The 15,510-nt window shown below is 44.2% G+C and overlaps 1 protein-coding gene across 4 annotated transcripts in view; it reads left to right on the forward strand.

Moving 5' to 3' along the window:
* LMF1 (lipase maturation factor 1) overlaps positions 1-15,510 on the forward strand; it is a 99,499-nt gene that overhangs the window by 9,784 nt on the left and 74,205 nt on the right. For 3 of the 4 annotated variants that reach the window (XM_015591189.1, XM_025048299.1, XM_025048300.1), the window contains exons 2-3: positions 3,016-3,325; positions 12,403-12,413. In XM_015591189.1, the coding sequence (XP_015446675.1) occupies positions 3,016-3,325; positions 12,403-12,413 (321 nt within the window). The remainder of the gene's footprint in view (positions 1-3,015; positions 3,326-12,402; positions 12,414-15,510) is intronic. The other variant, XM_015591190.2, reaches the window with a different exon arrangement.

A 15,510-nucleotide genomic window follows, 5' to 3' on the forward strand; every position in this document is an offset into this window, starting at 1 on the left:
ATGTGGGCTTTTGTAAATTGTGCTGCCATAAATATTGGGGTGAATAAATCTTTACAAATTATTGTTTTGGTTTTCTTTGGATAAATATCCAGAAGTGCAATTGCTGGGTCAAAAAGTATATTCATTTTTAATTTTTTGAGAAACCTCCATACTGTTTTCCAAAGCAGCTGTACCAATTTGCAATCCTACCAACAATATATGAGGGTTCCCTTTTCTCCGCATCCTTGCCAACACTTGCTGTTTTTTGATTTATTGATGACAGCCATTCTGACAGGTGTGAGGTGATATCTCATTGTGGTTTTAATTTGCATTTCTCTGATAATTAGTGACCTTGAGCATCTTTTCATATATCTGTTAGCCATCTGTATTTCCTCTTTGAAGAAGCATCTGTTCAGGTCTTCTGCCCATTTTTTAATTGGATTGTTTGTTTTTTTGCTGTTGTTGTTGAGTTGTATACGTTCTTTATAGATTTTGGATATTAACCCCTTATCAGATGTATCAGTAGCGAATATCTTTTCCCAGTTGGTTGTCTTTTGGTTTTGTTGATGGTTTCCTTTGCTGTACAAAAACTTTTTAGTTTGATGTAGTCCCATTTGTTTATTTTTTCTTTTGTTTCCCTTGCCCGAAGAGCTATGTCTGAAAAGAAATTCCTGTTAGTAATATCAGAGAGTTTACTGCCTATGCTTTCTTCTTAAAGTTTTATGGTTTCAGGTCTTACATTTAAGTCTTTAATCCATTTTGAGTCTGTTCTTGTATACGGTGTAAGAAGATGGTCCAGCTTCTTTTTTTTTTTGCATATATCTGTCCAATTTTCCCAACACCATTTATTGAAGACTGTCTTTACTCCATTGTGTATTCTTACCTCTTTTGTCATATATTAAGTGAGTATATAGGCGTGGATTTATTTCTGGGCTCTTTATTCTGTTCCATTGATAATGTATCTGTTTTTATGCCAGTACCATGCTGTTTTGATTACTGTAGCCTTGTAGTATAGTTTGATGTCAGGTAGTGTGATATCTCCAATTTTGTTTTTCTTTCTCAAGATTGCCATGGCTATTCGGGCATCCCACAATTTTTGATATGTCGTGTTTTCAACTCTAATTCAGTGAAAAATATTTTATAGTTTCTCTTGTGCCTTTAAAAAAATCCATGGTTTATTTAGAAGGATTTGGTTTAATCTGCAAAGATTTGGATATGTTTCCAGATAATATCCTGTTACTGATTTCTAGTTAAATTTTATATGGTCAGGGAACATTTTGCAGATTTCAGTTCTCCTATATGTTGATATTTGCTTTATGACTCATGCTATGGTTTGTCTTAGTAAATGTTCCACATATACTTGAAAATTATATATATCTTGCTGTTGAGTAGAATGCTCTAAAGATGTCATATAGTTGTGTCTTGCTTTTTTATGCTACATGGCAATCTAAGTGTCGGGTTAGGTTAATATATATAGAATATGTATGTATGTATGTATGTGTTAGGTTAGTTCAGTTTATATGCATCCTTCATCATTAGGCAATGTCCTTTTTATCCCTTGTATCATTCCTTCCTTTTACATCTGTCTTATCTGATATTGATATAGCCATCCAGCTTTGCTTTGATTAGCATTTGCATGATTTTTTTTCTGTGCTTTTACTTGTAACATACTTATGTCTTTATATTTAAAGTGGATTTCTTGTAGACCGAATAGATTTGGGTCCTGTTTTTTATTCAATCGGACAATTTCTGTCTTTACTGGTGCATTTAGAACATTTCCATTTAAAATGATGGATTAAAATCTACCATTTTGCTAGCTATTTTCTATTTATTCCTTCTGTTCTTTTTTTCCCCCTCTCTTCCTGGCTTCTCTTTGGTTAAACAAGCATTTTTTTTTATGATTCCGTTCTAGTATCTGTATTGATTTATTCCTTAGATTTGTTTTTTAAAATGTTTTTTGCTCTCCTACAGGACTTGCAATATACATTTTAAGTCAATCTGAGTCTACCTTCACATAATAGTCTACCACTTTCAATGTAGTGTAAGGTCCTTCTAAGAGTGTATTTCCAGTATCTCCCTCCAGCCTTTGTGCTGTTTTCTCATATATTTTGTTTAACATATGCTGTAAACACACAGTTCATCATTACTGCTTACTTGGGACCAGAGTTGCTCAATTTCCGGAAGGGACAGATGGTGATTACAGACCTGTGAGCCTAACCCACAACCATGATCTCCATCTCTAACTCAGCCCTGCCTGTGATGCAGTTTTATTTACTGTGGAAATACATATTGTTATTTAGCTTTTTACAAAGTGCAGCTTGTGTCTCCTTCAGTGTGAGTGTGCTTTCCGCCCAGCTGTCTGTATGGAACTGCTTCAAGCTGCCTTTTACTTGCCTCTCTCTTGGTGGCTGAGAGTGTCACAGACAGGAGTATTGCGCTCTCCTGCAACATCTTTGTGCAAACATATCTGTGTAAACACTGAAGTCCAGAGGACGTGAACATGCTCTTGTAGGAGTGGAAGTTGTTAGAAACAAATTCAGAAACTTGTGGTTTGAATGGAGGGTAATTGTGGCTCACGTGTAAGCACCATCATAAGCTTCAAGCCCTGTAGCATGTTCTGGGAATAGCACTATTGACCGGACCCATGGGCTATCAGGATGTATTTATAATGGGAATGCTGAGAGCAATCTGGGATGGTTAACTAACCATTTACATGTAACCAGGCATGTATTTTATCTGTGTGTATATCTATCTTATATATGTGTATATAGCGTATATAAGTAGATACAACATATATAGGTATATATACATATACATATGCATGTGACTTCTCCAAGTTGGATCTTACAATATTTCCTCCAAGATTTTGAGAACTACTTAGAACCCCTGAGTCCATATTTTGATTCCAAATCATTGGTCAGACTCTGCCTTGTCTTCTTATCAGCCGAGCCTCCTCGAGTTGGAAAAGCACCCAATGGTGTCCACAGGTGGTGCGTTCTTGCTCACATACATTTTATCCTCCTCTTTTTCTTCCAGTTGTGGCATTCTTGGTGGCTTTCCATCAGAACAAGCAGCTGATTGGAGACAGAGGACTGCTGCCCTGCAAAGCGTACCTGAAGAGTGTGCAGAAGCACTTCCAGGGGCGGGTCAGCTGGGACGCTGTGAGCTATGCCCCGACCATCCTTTGGCTGCTGGACTGGTCACACATGGACTCTAACCTGGATGCCCTCGCACTGCTTGGATTGGGCATCTCGTTTTTCATCCTAGTCACCGGCTGTGCTAATATGGTTCTCATGGCTGTGCTCTGGATTCTCTACATGTCCCTGGTCAACGTGGGACAGATCTGGTGAGTAGGAAGAACTGGGCACACGTGATCCAGGTGTGCTGAAGTTGAGCATCCTGGTAATGTTACACACCACAGAGCAAACCTGTCTCCTAGCAGCTAGAGGGATTGAGGAGACTTTCTTCTTACATTAGTTCAGGAGAATATCATCATTTTAATTAGGCCATGGTCGAGACTGCTAGTTGCCAATAAGCCAAAATGCAGGGGCCTTTCTTCTTTGTGAACAATCGCCATTGTTTGAGAATGTCATGGCCGCACCTGGGGCCAACACATAGCTAGCCTCCTGAGCTAGCAGGACAGTGAGGTGGAGGTGGAAGTTGCTGGGCGAGCTTCTGGTGGCAGCATTGACTTGGAGGCTTACACCTGCTGCTCCTACCCTCTCCTGCTCCTTTCTTGTCAAGAGGAAGCTTTTTCAGCTAGTACCAGGGATCACAAACTTGGTCGGCTCTGATGGGGCTCCAGTGCTGAACAGATCAGAGGTGGCGATGGAGCTCCATGGAGGCCAGAAGACTGGAGAAGTCCTGCAGGAACACACACAGAGCACATTAACACGCCAGGGCAGCCTGTGGCCAGCGATAGGCCTGGATGAAGTCAGGGGCCCCTGAAGTGCTGTGGTCTGTTTAAACTGGTCAGAGGAGGGGGATCCTACTCTTCTTCCCATTTCTGAGTTCCAGGAATAGGTAAGAATAGGTAAGAATCACCTATCAAAGGAAACACAGAAGAAAAGGTGAAGCCTTGAAAGTAGGGTCTGGGATAGGGGGTAGGTATCTGTGTAGACATGCAAAAAGTAGATGTAAGGTTGATGTCTATCTAGACATACAGGAAGTAGATGTGATGTCTATCTAGACATACAGGAAGTAGGTTGTGTAGACATGTAGGAAGTGGATATGTAGGTATGTGTCTGTGTAGACATGTAGGAGGTTCAGTATATCTGGGGCGACTGTTGAAATGGTCCCTCCAGGGGCTATCTGTTTTCTGGGAAAAAAGCTTTTTTGGTGCCCCAACAGTCTGTTCCTTGCTGGCCCAGGATGGAGAGGGTCACTGGGTCCTGGATCATGACAGTGACGTTTCCCAGAGAGTGAACTTTAACCCAGAAGGTCCAGCTCCTGGGTATGAGGAGGTGACCTTCATTTCCTCCTGCTGTTTACTTTGCATGGTCCTCTTGCTGTCGTATGGGCTGGGATCCATGTGGCAGTCCCCCTCAGCTCTGTGATGTATGCCCTGGTCTCCAGCACACTGCCGTGAGAGAGATCCTGGACTGGATCTTGCCACATCTCTTCTTGCTGTAGGAAGTGCTGATTTGTGTTGGGCATGGGTTGGGGAAAGTGTGAATGACAGCATGTATGTAGGATGCATTGCCCTCATATCTAGCCTGCTAAAAGAAGATTTGGCGTCTCACCCTGAAAAGCCCTCCACTCTGCCACTCCTAGGGACTTGTGTCGGCAAGTTACCGTTGAGAGCAAACGCTATGGCAGTCAGAGCCTGAGATTTAGGAAGGACTTCGGGAAACTTTAATATGTACAGCTGTGGCATGAGCTGTGTGCATCAGGGAAAAAAGGCCAAGGGCTGTGCCACCACTTACTCAACCGCGGGCATGTCTTTATGAGGTGTTCACACCGGCCACCGAGTGACCGACGACATATCATTGTGGCTCATGCACCATGTGTTCAATTCCATACAGAAACTGTTGGTTTCCTAGAGAGGGGATATATTAAATGTGGTTCATTGCATTTTTTTTTTTTTGAGGGTGGAAATAGGGGCTGGTGTGCAGTTAGATCTGTCTGTCTCAAGTGGGCTCCGTGAGCAAAACAGCTGTGAGGCAAGTGATACTTCCTTCATTCCCATCTGCTCCTTCCCACATGGAATTCATGGGTGTTGCCACCTCAGGGCGTCTGACCACCATGGCAGCCACAGGCAGTTACTATCTGCCTCCAGTCTCCTGTCCAGTAGTTGTTTACCAGCATAAGAGGCCTCTGGCTGGGTTTTTGTGATATCCAAAAGGCAGCTGTTGCTTGAGACCTGTGATTTTAATACATGCCAGAGGAGGAAGAATTCTAGGTACCTTTGTCCCGTTATAACAGTGGGGGTTACAGAGAGTGAGAGAACCCCACTGCAGTGTTGTGCCTGGAGACAACGTGCTCCATCTCTAACAGGTGGCTTGGGTCATGTCTTAATGTACCTGGCAACAAAACCATGTCAACTTTAAGTTTTTCTTCAAAAAATATTTCCAAATCATGTCTAAAATATGCTGTCAGGAAAGATTAACCCCATATTTAAATTTCTGAAAACCAGTCCGAGCACGTGTGGCCAAAAATAGAGGCTTGTATTTTCTCATTGGGAAAGATATTCTGCTCACCTACATTGGGTTTGTTTAAAAAATTTGATTCAAACTAATTTAAGCTCATTGAAACTAATAAAATAAAACTAAAAAAAAAAAAAAATTTAAGCTCATTAAAGCAAAATAAAATTGTATCTTCCAGAAATGATGCCTGAGATGTTTTAGGTGAAAAAATGTAAAAGAAAAAAGCCTCTATCAGTGGAGACCAGTGGTTTATTCACCATGTTCCTCATGCCAGACATCCGTGGTCACAGCTTAACTGTGGGTCTCGTTGGCACAGGCGTGGGGGTATGGCGCGGGACTCCATGAGAATGCAGCTGGGTGGTTAGCACAATTCAGTGCCCTCAACCCCGACACTGTCTCAGGTCAGCTCTTGACTTGTGTTTCCCTGGTGGATGATAGTTTTTGGGTTGTCGGAAAGCTTACTGAGAGCACAAGGACCCCTTAAATGGAAAATGGGCTTGCTTTTTCTCGATACCCTGAAATGAGAGTTAGACACAACTTGTTCTTTTTATTTCCCCTTTATTTTAAGTTGAGAGGAAAGAATATTTGTTTAGGATGAGATGCTTAGATAATGGACACCGTTGATGGAACGTCTTTCAAGTGTTGTCCAGCTGGCGTCCTGTGGCAAGGACAGGAAGCCCCCATGGGGCGAGGAGGCGCCGGGCAGGTGCACGTGGCACTTCTCCACCGGCACACAGCCCTGCATCAGGCCACTCAGCTTTGCTGCATGCGTGCAGTGGCCGCTATTTCACTTGGAGCCTTTCTCTCCCTTCTCATAAAGGGGTGTCCTCAGCTTCTCCCTGACTCAGACCAGTGTCCGTGACAGCTTCTCAGTGCTGGAAATGAATATCGCAGTACACATGGGGATCTTCCACTGCTGCCACATGAGGAAGGTAAAACCTTGAGCTCAGTGGCAGTTTCAGTCTCCAAGGCCAGTGTCGTGGGGCAGAGTCAAATAGCTGTACACAACAGTTCTGCATGTTCCAGAACCATGATCACCCTTCCTCCTTTCTCCTGCCTGTATCCTGACAGTTGGTGAGGCAGGCAGGAGCCTAATGAATCCACTTCATGATGGTGATGGTCGAAGATGTTTGTTTCGGGAAGAGTGGCTTTAATCATGCATTCCATGCTTTGCAGGGTAATGACCATGTCCTTGGATGCAGGCGACCCCACACCCTGGGAAAACAGACATTTAGGATCCAGGTTCAAGTAGATGGACTTAGAAAGTAGGCCTGGGTGATTCAGAGCTTAGGGGTGGGTGAGAGAATTCCTTAGACTTCTTTTCAGGTGGGAGGGAAAAAGAGGAGCAGATTTACCTTTTTTGTGGCATTTTCTTGGGCTGTGATTATTTTCTTGTTTGGTTGATTGAGAAGCAGCTCTGCCTTCTGAGGACAGGCTGCAGTAGACAGCTAGGTGAGCCTTTCTATCATCTGTCCTTTCTTCTGGACATGGGAAAGGTGACTGGACTCAGGACTATATTCTAAAAGATAGGAAATAGGAAAGCGGCCCAGCGCCAGGTGGCCAGATATTCCTGTATATTAGCTACTGTGAGTGGGCAGTTAGAACCCGACCAGACCAGCAGACCTCACAGTAGAGGTGCAGAGCGAGCCCATGTGGGGGCTCAGGGTTTCCAAGGAGGACACAGTAAAATGGTACCAGGCGGCTGTGGGGGCCCCAGCTTCGCGATAGCCCATTCTCATTAGCAATCAAGTGTGATTGGAATAGGTTTTAATTGATAATGTTCAAGGACAAGAGTGAGAACAGGTCATTCAAAGCTGTTCCTGAGGGTAATAGTGAGTTAAATGACCATTCTTGCTTCTTGTCCGTATTTTAATGAAGGAGGCCTTGTTAGGTGAAGACATCTTTCGGGATGGGAGACAGGAGGTGGCCCAGGACTGGTTTGGGCAACAGGGTGCCTCAAATTGGATGGTAGCGTGCATGGCCAGCGGGCAGCCTTCTGTTATGGAACTTTATCTCCTTTTTCTCAAATGGGGTTGGATTGAGCTAGGGATGCCTTTGAGAACTCCAGTTGAGCTCATTCTGTTCTTACTGAGAACTTGAGTTTGTCTGCCTAGACATTGCCAAGAGCCCCCAGATATTGCATCCAGCGGAAGGAGGTGTATACCATCCTGACGTGGGTGGCCAGTCCCTCCTGGGGGCCCTGGCCTGCACTCTGTTTTGTGTGCTGGTGAGGAGCGGGCAAGGTTGGAGGTGGCTCTCCTGACAGGCACAGATTCTGGAGCTCCCTACGTACCTCAACTTGTTTTTAATTTAATAAACTTCACTTTTTAGAACAGTGTTAGATTTCCAGAATTATTGCAGAAACAGTGCAGAGAGTTTCTGTGTACCCCATTCCACTTTCCCCTGTTGTTATCCTCTTACATTGTCACACCTAATGAACGAGTGTCAACACATTATTATTCACATTTCCTCAGTTCCTCCCTAACGCCCTCTTCCTGTCTCTGGCTCCTACCAGGCCCTATATGACATTTGGTCTTCACATCTCTTTAGGCTCTTCTGGGCTGGGGCCTTGTCTCAGACTCTCTTGTTTTTGATTCCTCAATAGTTTTGAGGAGGACTGGTCAGGTGTTCTATAGAATGTCCCTCTGTTTGGACGTGTCCGATGTTTTCTCATCATTGCTTGGGTTGTGGGTTTGGGGAGAAGACCACAGAAGTACAGTGCTATTGTGAACTATCATATCGGAGGTCCGTGCCATCGACACAACTCATCTGATCCTGCTCTTCAGCTGAGTCGTGTCAATTGGGTGTCTCCACTGAACATCCGCCCTTCCTCCCGGTTCCACTCCACATGTTCTCTTTGGAGGAGTCACTAGCGCAGCTTACACTTCAGGGACCCTCCAGGGCACCGGCATGGTTATGTGGGTTCTTCCAAATGGAGACCCATCTCTTGCCCCATGTTTTTATTCAGTCTTGATCACTATGGACTCCTGCGTACATCTATTTTGGTACTTTGAGTATCTGTCCTCTGCGTCTAGGAGTCTAAACATCTTGGAGATCAGCAACATTTCAGAGAGGCAGAGTTCAGTACCTATTCTTGCATAGAATTTAGGAGATCTTAAAGAAGCACCTACCACGACTAGCACTGTCCTGTCTAAAACAGTGGAACGCCATTGGAAACCCTAATTGCGACTTCTGTCCCAGTTTCTCCAGTTAGTTTAGCATCAGCTTTTCCAAAAAGCTGGATTTCTGATCCTTTTATCTGTGCTTTACTTTGGCAATAATCCTAAAGGGCTTCTTTGTTGCTATTAAGGATGACTGTATAATCTTCTTTCTCTTCCCCACCTTCCTGGCCCCCCAAAAAGAAGAAAGGATTATCTCTAGAAACTTGGACCAAGGTTAGGCAGCTCAGGGGGTCCCTTCCTGTGGAGGAAGCTGCCTCTGGCACATCCCTCTGACACAGGGACAGGGTATCAACTTCAAAGAGTGCTGAGAGCAGATGCCAGCGGGCCCGGGAACTGTGGAGGGGACCAGGTCAGGGCTCCACTGTGACTATTGAGAATGAAAACCTGATTTTGGCTCTAGGCCTTAAACGAAATGCCGTTCCATGGCTGCCCCTGTCTTGGTCCATAGCCCGTCAATTTCACCAGGTGTAGATACAGTCGATGCATAAAAATGAATTCCTCTTTTGGATTAATGAGGTTCCAGGAAGCAGAATGGTGATATTTTCATTTTGTGGTCACAAGGGTCAGATACCCAGTGCCACTCAGGGGCCCTGTGCCATGTGGCAAGGGAGGAAGGCAGGGCTATAGGCGCTGTACCCTGCAGTGCCTGCACCTGATCAGCAAGCCCTTCCCTTGTCAGATGAGTGTGTTCACGGTCCTGTGATGCACTGTTCAGGCAGAGGTAGGGGTGGGCGGATGCCCACTGACCGCGTGGGCATACTGAGGGCCGCTACTTTAATTCCTGTGGCATTTTCATCCTGAGCTACTTCTGTTTGGCCAAACAGGGATTGTGACAGGGATTTCAGTGTGGATGGCATGATTAGCCACAGACAGGCATCAGTAATCAAGGGTGGTGTAGAAGAACATGCTTTATTACCAACTCCCGTCTACCTGCTTCCTGAGGGGGCCTTCAAGGAGCTCTGTACCAGGCAAGAAAGTGGAGGAATTCTTACAAATTCACAGCTTGACTGTTCACAGCCAGGAGAGCGGAATTTCACAAATATTTGTCCATGAAGCCTTTTTACAAAATGAACAAGCATTGGAAGCCTAATGTACTTTTCTAATCAGAGGCCTTCTGTAAAAATAGAAGCCTCATACAGAAGTTGCTGGGGTAGAATGAGGCTCAAGGGGCTGTGGACAAAACCGCTTTGTATGGTAGGCTGGTATTCTGGTCGAGATGTAGTGGGCTTTGCAGGGCTTCTCCCCTCCTGGATTCTTTCGCTTCCTTCACGCGAAGGCATGCCTCCCTTTGTGGAGAGTCCCTGTCTTTAACAGGCAGGCAGAGGTACTGCATTAACACAGACCATTTGGGAGCAAAATCTAACTCTCTTGGAACAACGAAGGCCTTGAATTTCTTTAGAGAACAAAACAATAGAACGTCCCCAAAATAGCCCTATGGATGGCCATCTCTTCTAAAATAAGTTCCAGCTGTTAAAAAATGTAATAAAAGCAATAGCAATAATGAAGACTTTTTAGTTTTTAATGTAATTAGATATAACTACCTAGGTTTAAAAATCTTATATCAGGCAGCCTTCAATTCAAAACAGGTGAAGTTACAGAAGAATACATTTTTAAATACCTTCAATAAATGTGATGGCAATAACACTACGAGCCTACCCCTGGTTTCCGCGGGGTCCCTGTGTTCTGGTGGCCCAGGCTGCAGTTGGGAGCCATGTGAGGCCAGCTCTGACCTGACAGCTTTCAGTGTCTTCTAGTCCTATCTGATAAAAATATAAAACATTGATTATCTGTGAGTTTGTGAAAATCAGCCCCTTTCTTCTTCTCCATCAACAAGGTTATTTACCGGGTAAACTTGCTTCTTGCATTAGCCACTGAGTACACTGGCTGTTTTAAAAGTTTTTATTATGGAAACTTAGAAACCTATTCAAAAATAGAGAGCCTAATGCAAAGAACCCTCATACACAAACATCCGTCCCCTCTCCTGTCAACTTTTCTTTTCTGGAATAAGAGTAAATCCCACATTGTGTTATTTTACATGTAAGTAGTATGCATCTCTGATGCGTCAGGGTTGTTAAAAGTACCATTGCTGCCAGGCCACCAGCACCCCCAGCTCTGAGACGGCCATTTGACACTCAGTCCCTCAGTGCCCCCCATTGCTTCAGTGTCCTGTATTCTTGCCTACAGAGTCTGCATCTGAACTTTTCACTGTGGAAAACCACACACCCATTCAAAAGTGAGTAGTGTAAGGAGCCCTGTGAACTGCACTGAATCTCCAGACACCTGAGACTGACCCTCCTTTTGTTCCCCAAGAGTCCTGCCCTTCCCTCACTGAGAGCTCTTTGCAAATCTCAGACCTGATCCTTTCATTCATACGTGTTTTATTAAGCAACTATTTTTAAAAACATCTTTAATAAGGTAGAATTCTCCTACCATAAAATTTAGCTATTTAAATTGTACAAGTCAGTGGTTTTATATATTCACAGAATTCTGCACCCATCACCACTAAATGTAAAACATTTTCATCACCCCCGCAAGAAAACCCATACCCATCAGCCCTCACACACCACCATTCCCCTCCCAGTCCCCAGCACCCACTGATCTGCTTTCTTTTTCTCTAGATTCACCTGTTCTGGACATTTCACATAAATGGAGTCACACACTATGTGGCATTTTGTTTCTGGATTCTCTTACATAGTGTGATGCTTTCAGGGTTCATCCATGTTGTAGCATGTGTCAATGCTTCGTTCCTTTTCGCTCCTAAATAATAGGTCATGATGTTCGTAAGGACAGGTGTGGTCATTTTATTCTTGAGTCCAAGTGTTAGATTTTGTCTTTAACTTGGTCTAGGAGACAGGTGCCAGAGCTGGCACAAGGCCACATGCGACTCCCCGACCCCAATTTTGTTTCTTTATATTGTAGGGATTTACAGTCTGTGATTTAGGCTCTTTACACATTTGTGTTTTCCTTCCCCAAAGGTGCAAATTGAGCCTGCAACACGGACACCCTGGGTCAGGGTGAGGACTCAAAGTTCTAGTTGTATTCTCAAATCCTTAGAGAGGAAACAAACCCCTCAAATTCATTTAGGGCCCTTTTCTAATAATCTGTGCCCAGGGTAATAAAGTATCCTTTAAATTTTCAGGTTCTACGGCATGACATTTTCATGGTGTTTGATTGAAATTATTTACTGCAAGAAAACCAAGTATTACATTTAGTTTTTTTCAGAATATCTTTTGATTGGTCTGTTGTGGGTGTGGTCCTATACTGACTGCATAGGGTGGTACAGGGGATGAAAAGGGTCCTGTCCCCCAGGGCAGCCAGCCTCGGGGCTCCAATTCCTCACTCAAAGTACCAAGGACAGGTCTCCTGTCCTCCCTCATCTCCGCTGAGAGCACCCAAGGGTAGATTCAAGAAGCCTGGTGAACTACCTTTACCTCGTGCTGCATCTAATGCTTGTGAGCTCTGTGCCCTGATCCCACACTGTCCTGGGGCCACTGGCATGGGCTTTACTTAGTGTGGTAACATGATGCTTTAATCTTACAAGTTTTTTGGCAAAGCATGCCAAAATTTTAATATATTTTTCTCCTTTTGTTTTTCAGGTATTCATTTGGTAAGTGAAAATCATTTAGAAAAAAACTCTGCAAGAGTTAGCATTATGTGTTGGGGTATGTATCCTCGTGCCTTTTTTTTTTTTTTTTTCCCTGGCTTTCTCATTGCTTGAGCCTCTATAATCAGCCAACAGGTTTCACCGTGTTGTTCTGATCGCATGTTTGTTTTCTAACCGGGACTCCTACCCGCAGCCGGCCTCCTTGCCCAGAGTGGTAGACTAATGCAGACGAGAGAACTCATGTATTTTCAGATTCAATGTGTGTAGCACCATTCTCCATAATACTGGGTAGAACAGTCCCACAGCAGTGATGGCAAATGTTGATGGCTCCATCACATTGTTATGGATCCGTTCCCCCAACTCTAGGTGAATGAAAAGGCTTACGACATGTGTGCTCCCCTCTCCAAGCTGCACCAAGTCCCTAGTGGTCAGGAGTCCATGGGTACCCTACACAGAGGAGGATTCACCTGGCATTGTCACTGGCAGAGTACCCCAAAGGTGGTTGGATTTCTGTTGGTAGGGGGAGGACTCCAAGTCCCCCCAGCCTGTGCTCTAAGGGAGACACTGCACCTAGAGTGAGTATGTAGGGTAGGGTTTTAGTTCAGAGATGAGCGACATTGGGACAATGGCTGCTGGCTGGAGAGTGAGAGTAGGACAGCCCCCAAGTGAACAAAACTGGACAGGGCTGGACATGGCACAGGTTACATTTGGGTCTCACCAGCTTACGTGCCGTTACAAAGACATCAGCGCTCTCCAGGGAGGTATAACCAAACCCAGACGCCCCACAGCATGACATCCTCAAGCTCAGAACACAGCCCCCAACCACACAAGAAACAGAGGACTGGAACAGCAGGCCCATTCTGCGGGGAGTAGACAGTCGACAGAGGCTAAGCCCAAGATGACTAGATGCTGGGATTTTCAGACAGGGTCTAAGCAGCTGTCGAGACTATGTGTACCAAGATGAGGGAAAACAGCCTCTTGATGAATAAAAAAAAAAAAATGAGGTCACAGCAGAAAAAATTGAAACTACGAAAAAGAAACAAGGAAATTTCAGAACTGAAAAATACAATATCTGAAATTAGAAATTCACTGGCTGGCTGGATAACAGGGTGGAGGCGACCCAGGAATGAAGAGAAAGTAGATCAGTAGATATCACCCAGGCTGAGACAGAGCCCTAGGAGGAGGAGAGAAAGAATGGCTGAAAAGTGTCCAAATGTGGTGGGACACATTAAATATACAAATTAAAAGAACCCGATGAACCCCAAGCAAATAAAAGAAAACTAACCACTCACATCATTGAAATCAATACTGAAAACTAAAGGAGAAGGGAGAATATTGGTCAGATCCTGGTACCCAGCAACAGTGGTGCTGAGGGATGAAGACCATCCACCAAGATCCTGTACCCAGATAATGCCCTCCAGGGACTGAGGCGAAATAAGGAGAAGTGAGAGAATTTATTGCCAGCAGACGTGCACTCCAGGAACACCACAGACAGCTCTCCAGGGTCAAGGGAAACTACAGGACATAAGAACGCGGGTCCACAGGAATGTAGTACAAAGAAAACTCACGGATAAATGTGAAGATGGTTTTCTTTTTCTTACTTCCTTCAAAATACGTATGACTGTTTAAAGCAAAATGAATCCTTTGTCTCTCGAGATTTGTAATGCACTCAGAAGGGATACACGTGACAAGCATGACATGGAGCTTGGTGGAGAGCACCGATGGACCTACATGGCTGCAGGGTCCACATTTTATGTGAAGTGGCACAGTATTAACTTTTAAGTAGATTTGAAAAGTTAAGAATGTATATTGTAGTCCTTGGAGTACGCACTAGGAAAGTGAAGAGTGACAGCTAAAATGCCAATAGACACATTAAAGGGGTGTTCTAAAAACATTTAAATAACCCAAAAAGGCAGAGGAGGAACACAGCAATAAAAAGTGAAATTTTAATAAGAAATTTAAAATTAAGTGGTAAACCTAACTACCATATGTATAATTACATTAAGATTAATGGACTAAACATTCCAGTTAAAAGACAAAGTGACAGAACAAATTAAATTTAAAAAGTAAGTTGTAATTTTCTATAGGAGGTGCACATTAAATAAAGAAATACAGAAAGTTTGAAAGAAAATGGATGGGAAAGATATACCGTGGAGTTAGTAGTTAGAAGATGAATTCAGGACTGAGCATCACCAAGGATAAAGGATGAGTCATCACAGAGAGACAGGAAGCCATAACAGACCTCAAAGCATGTGAAATAAAAGAGTAAGAACTAAAGGGAGACAGAGAAGGAATTTCAACACCCCTCTCCCCTCATTTGACAACAACTGGATTGAAAATCAGTAAAGGTTGGACCCTCTGCACCTGGTTCTAATGGGTGTTTCTGAGGCACCTTACCTTTGTTGTCTTCTGACACATTCTGTTCATATGCACATGATTTGTCCACCAGGAACACTCAGAAGGGTGTTTATACAGCCATATGCCAAGCCATATAAAAGGATTACATTGAAAAGGGATTAAATTATATAAAGATTCTGCTTCCCTGAGAGACCGTCTCTCCCATCTGAATAGTGAACAGGAGCTGGATATTCTGCAAAAGCCACAACTTTTTTGGACTCCCTCAGCACACTGAGTTTGTGAAGCAGCTATGGCATCGGAATTCCCAGCCCGCCCCACTGAGAAGGGATGGACCCGTCACCAGCCTCACCTTTAGCAGAGCATAGGAGGGAGAAGATAAGGAGAAAGCCACCAGCACACTGATGAATTCTTAGAGGGCCACTTGTCCCCAGACACAGAGTTCTTACTCAGAGCTCCAGTCTACAGGCCTCAATGAGGCCTGTGAAAAAGATTAGGACAGGGTGGGAGACCTTGGTGGTGCAGCGTGGGAAGTGACGGCCACTGACGTACTCACCTACTCTTTGTACTCTCTTCTTACAAGAAACAAAAGCCTCGAGCCACTAGCAAGGGGGCATCAACACATAAACTGAGATCTTTGGGGGAAGGGGATCTGTGAGAGGGGCCCCAGATCATGTCTGATACAGAACATGTATTGCTACTGTTGGGGACTGTTAGCAAGTGGGGTAAGGGGAGAATTGGCAGG

This window comes from Pteropus alecto, unplaced genomic scaffold (assembly GCF_000325575.1).
Source record: "Pteropus alecto unplaced genomic scaffold, ASM32557v1 scaffold44, whole genome shotgun sequence".
Taxonomy (NCBI): Eukaryota; Metazoa; Chordata; class Mammalia; order Chiroptera; family Pteropodidae; genus Pteropus; species Pteropus alecto.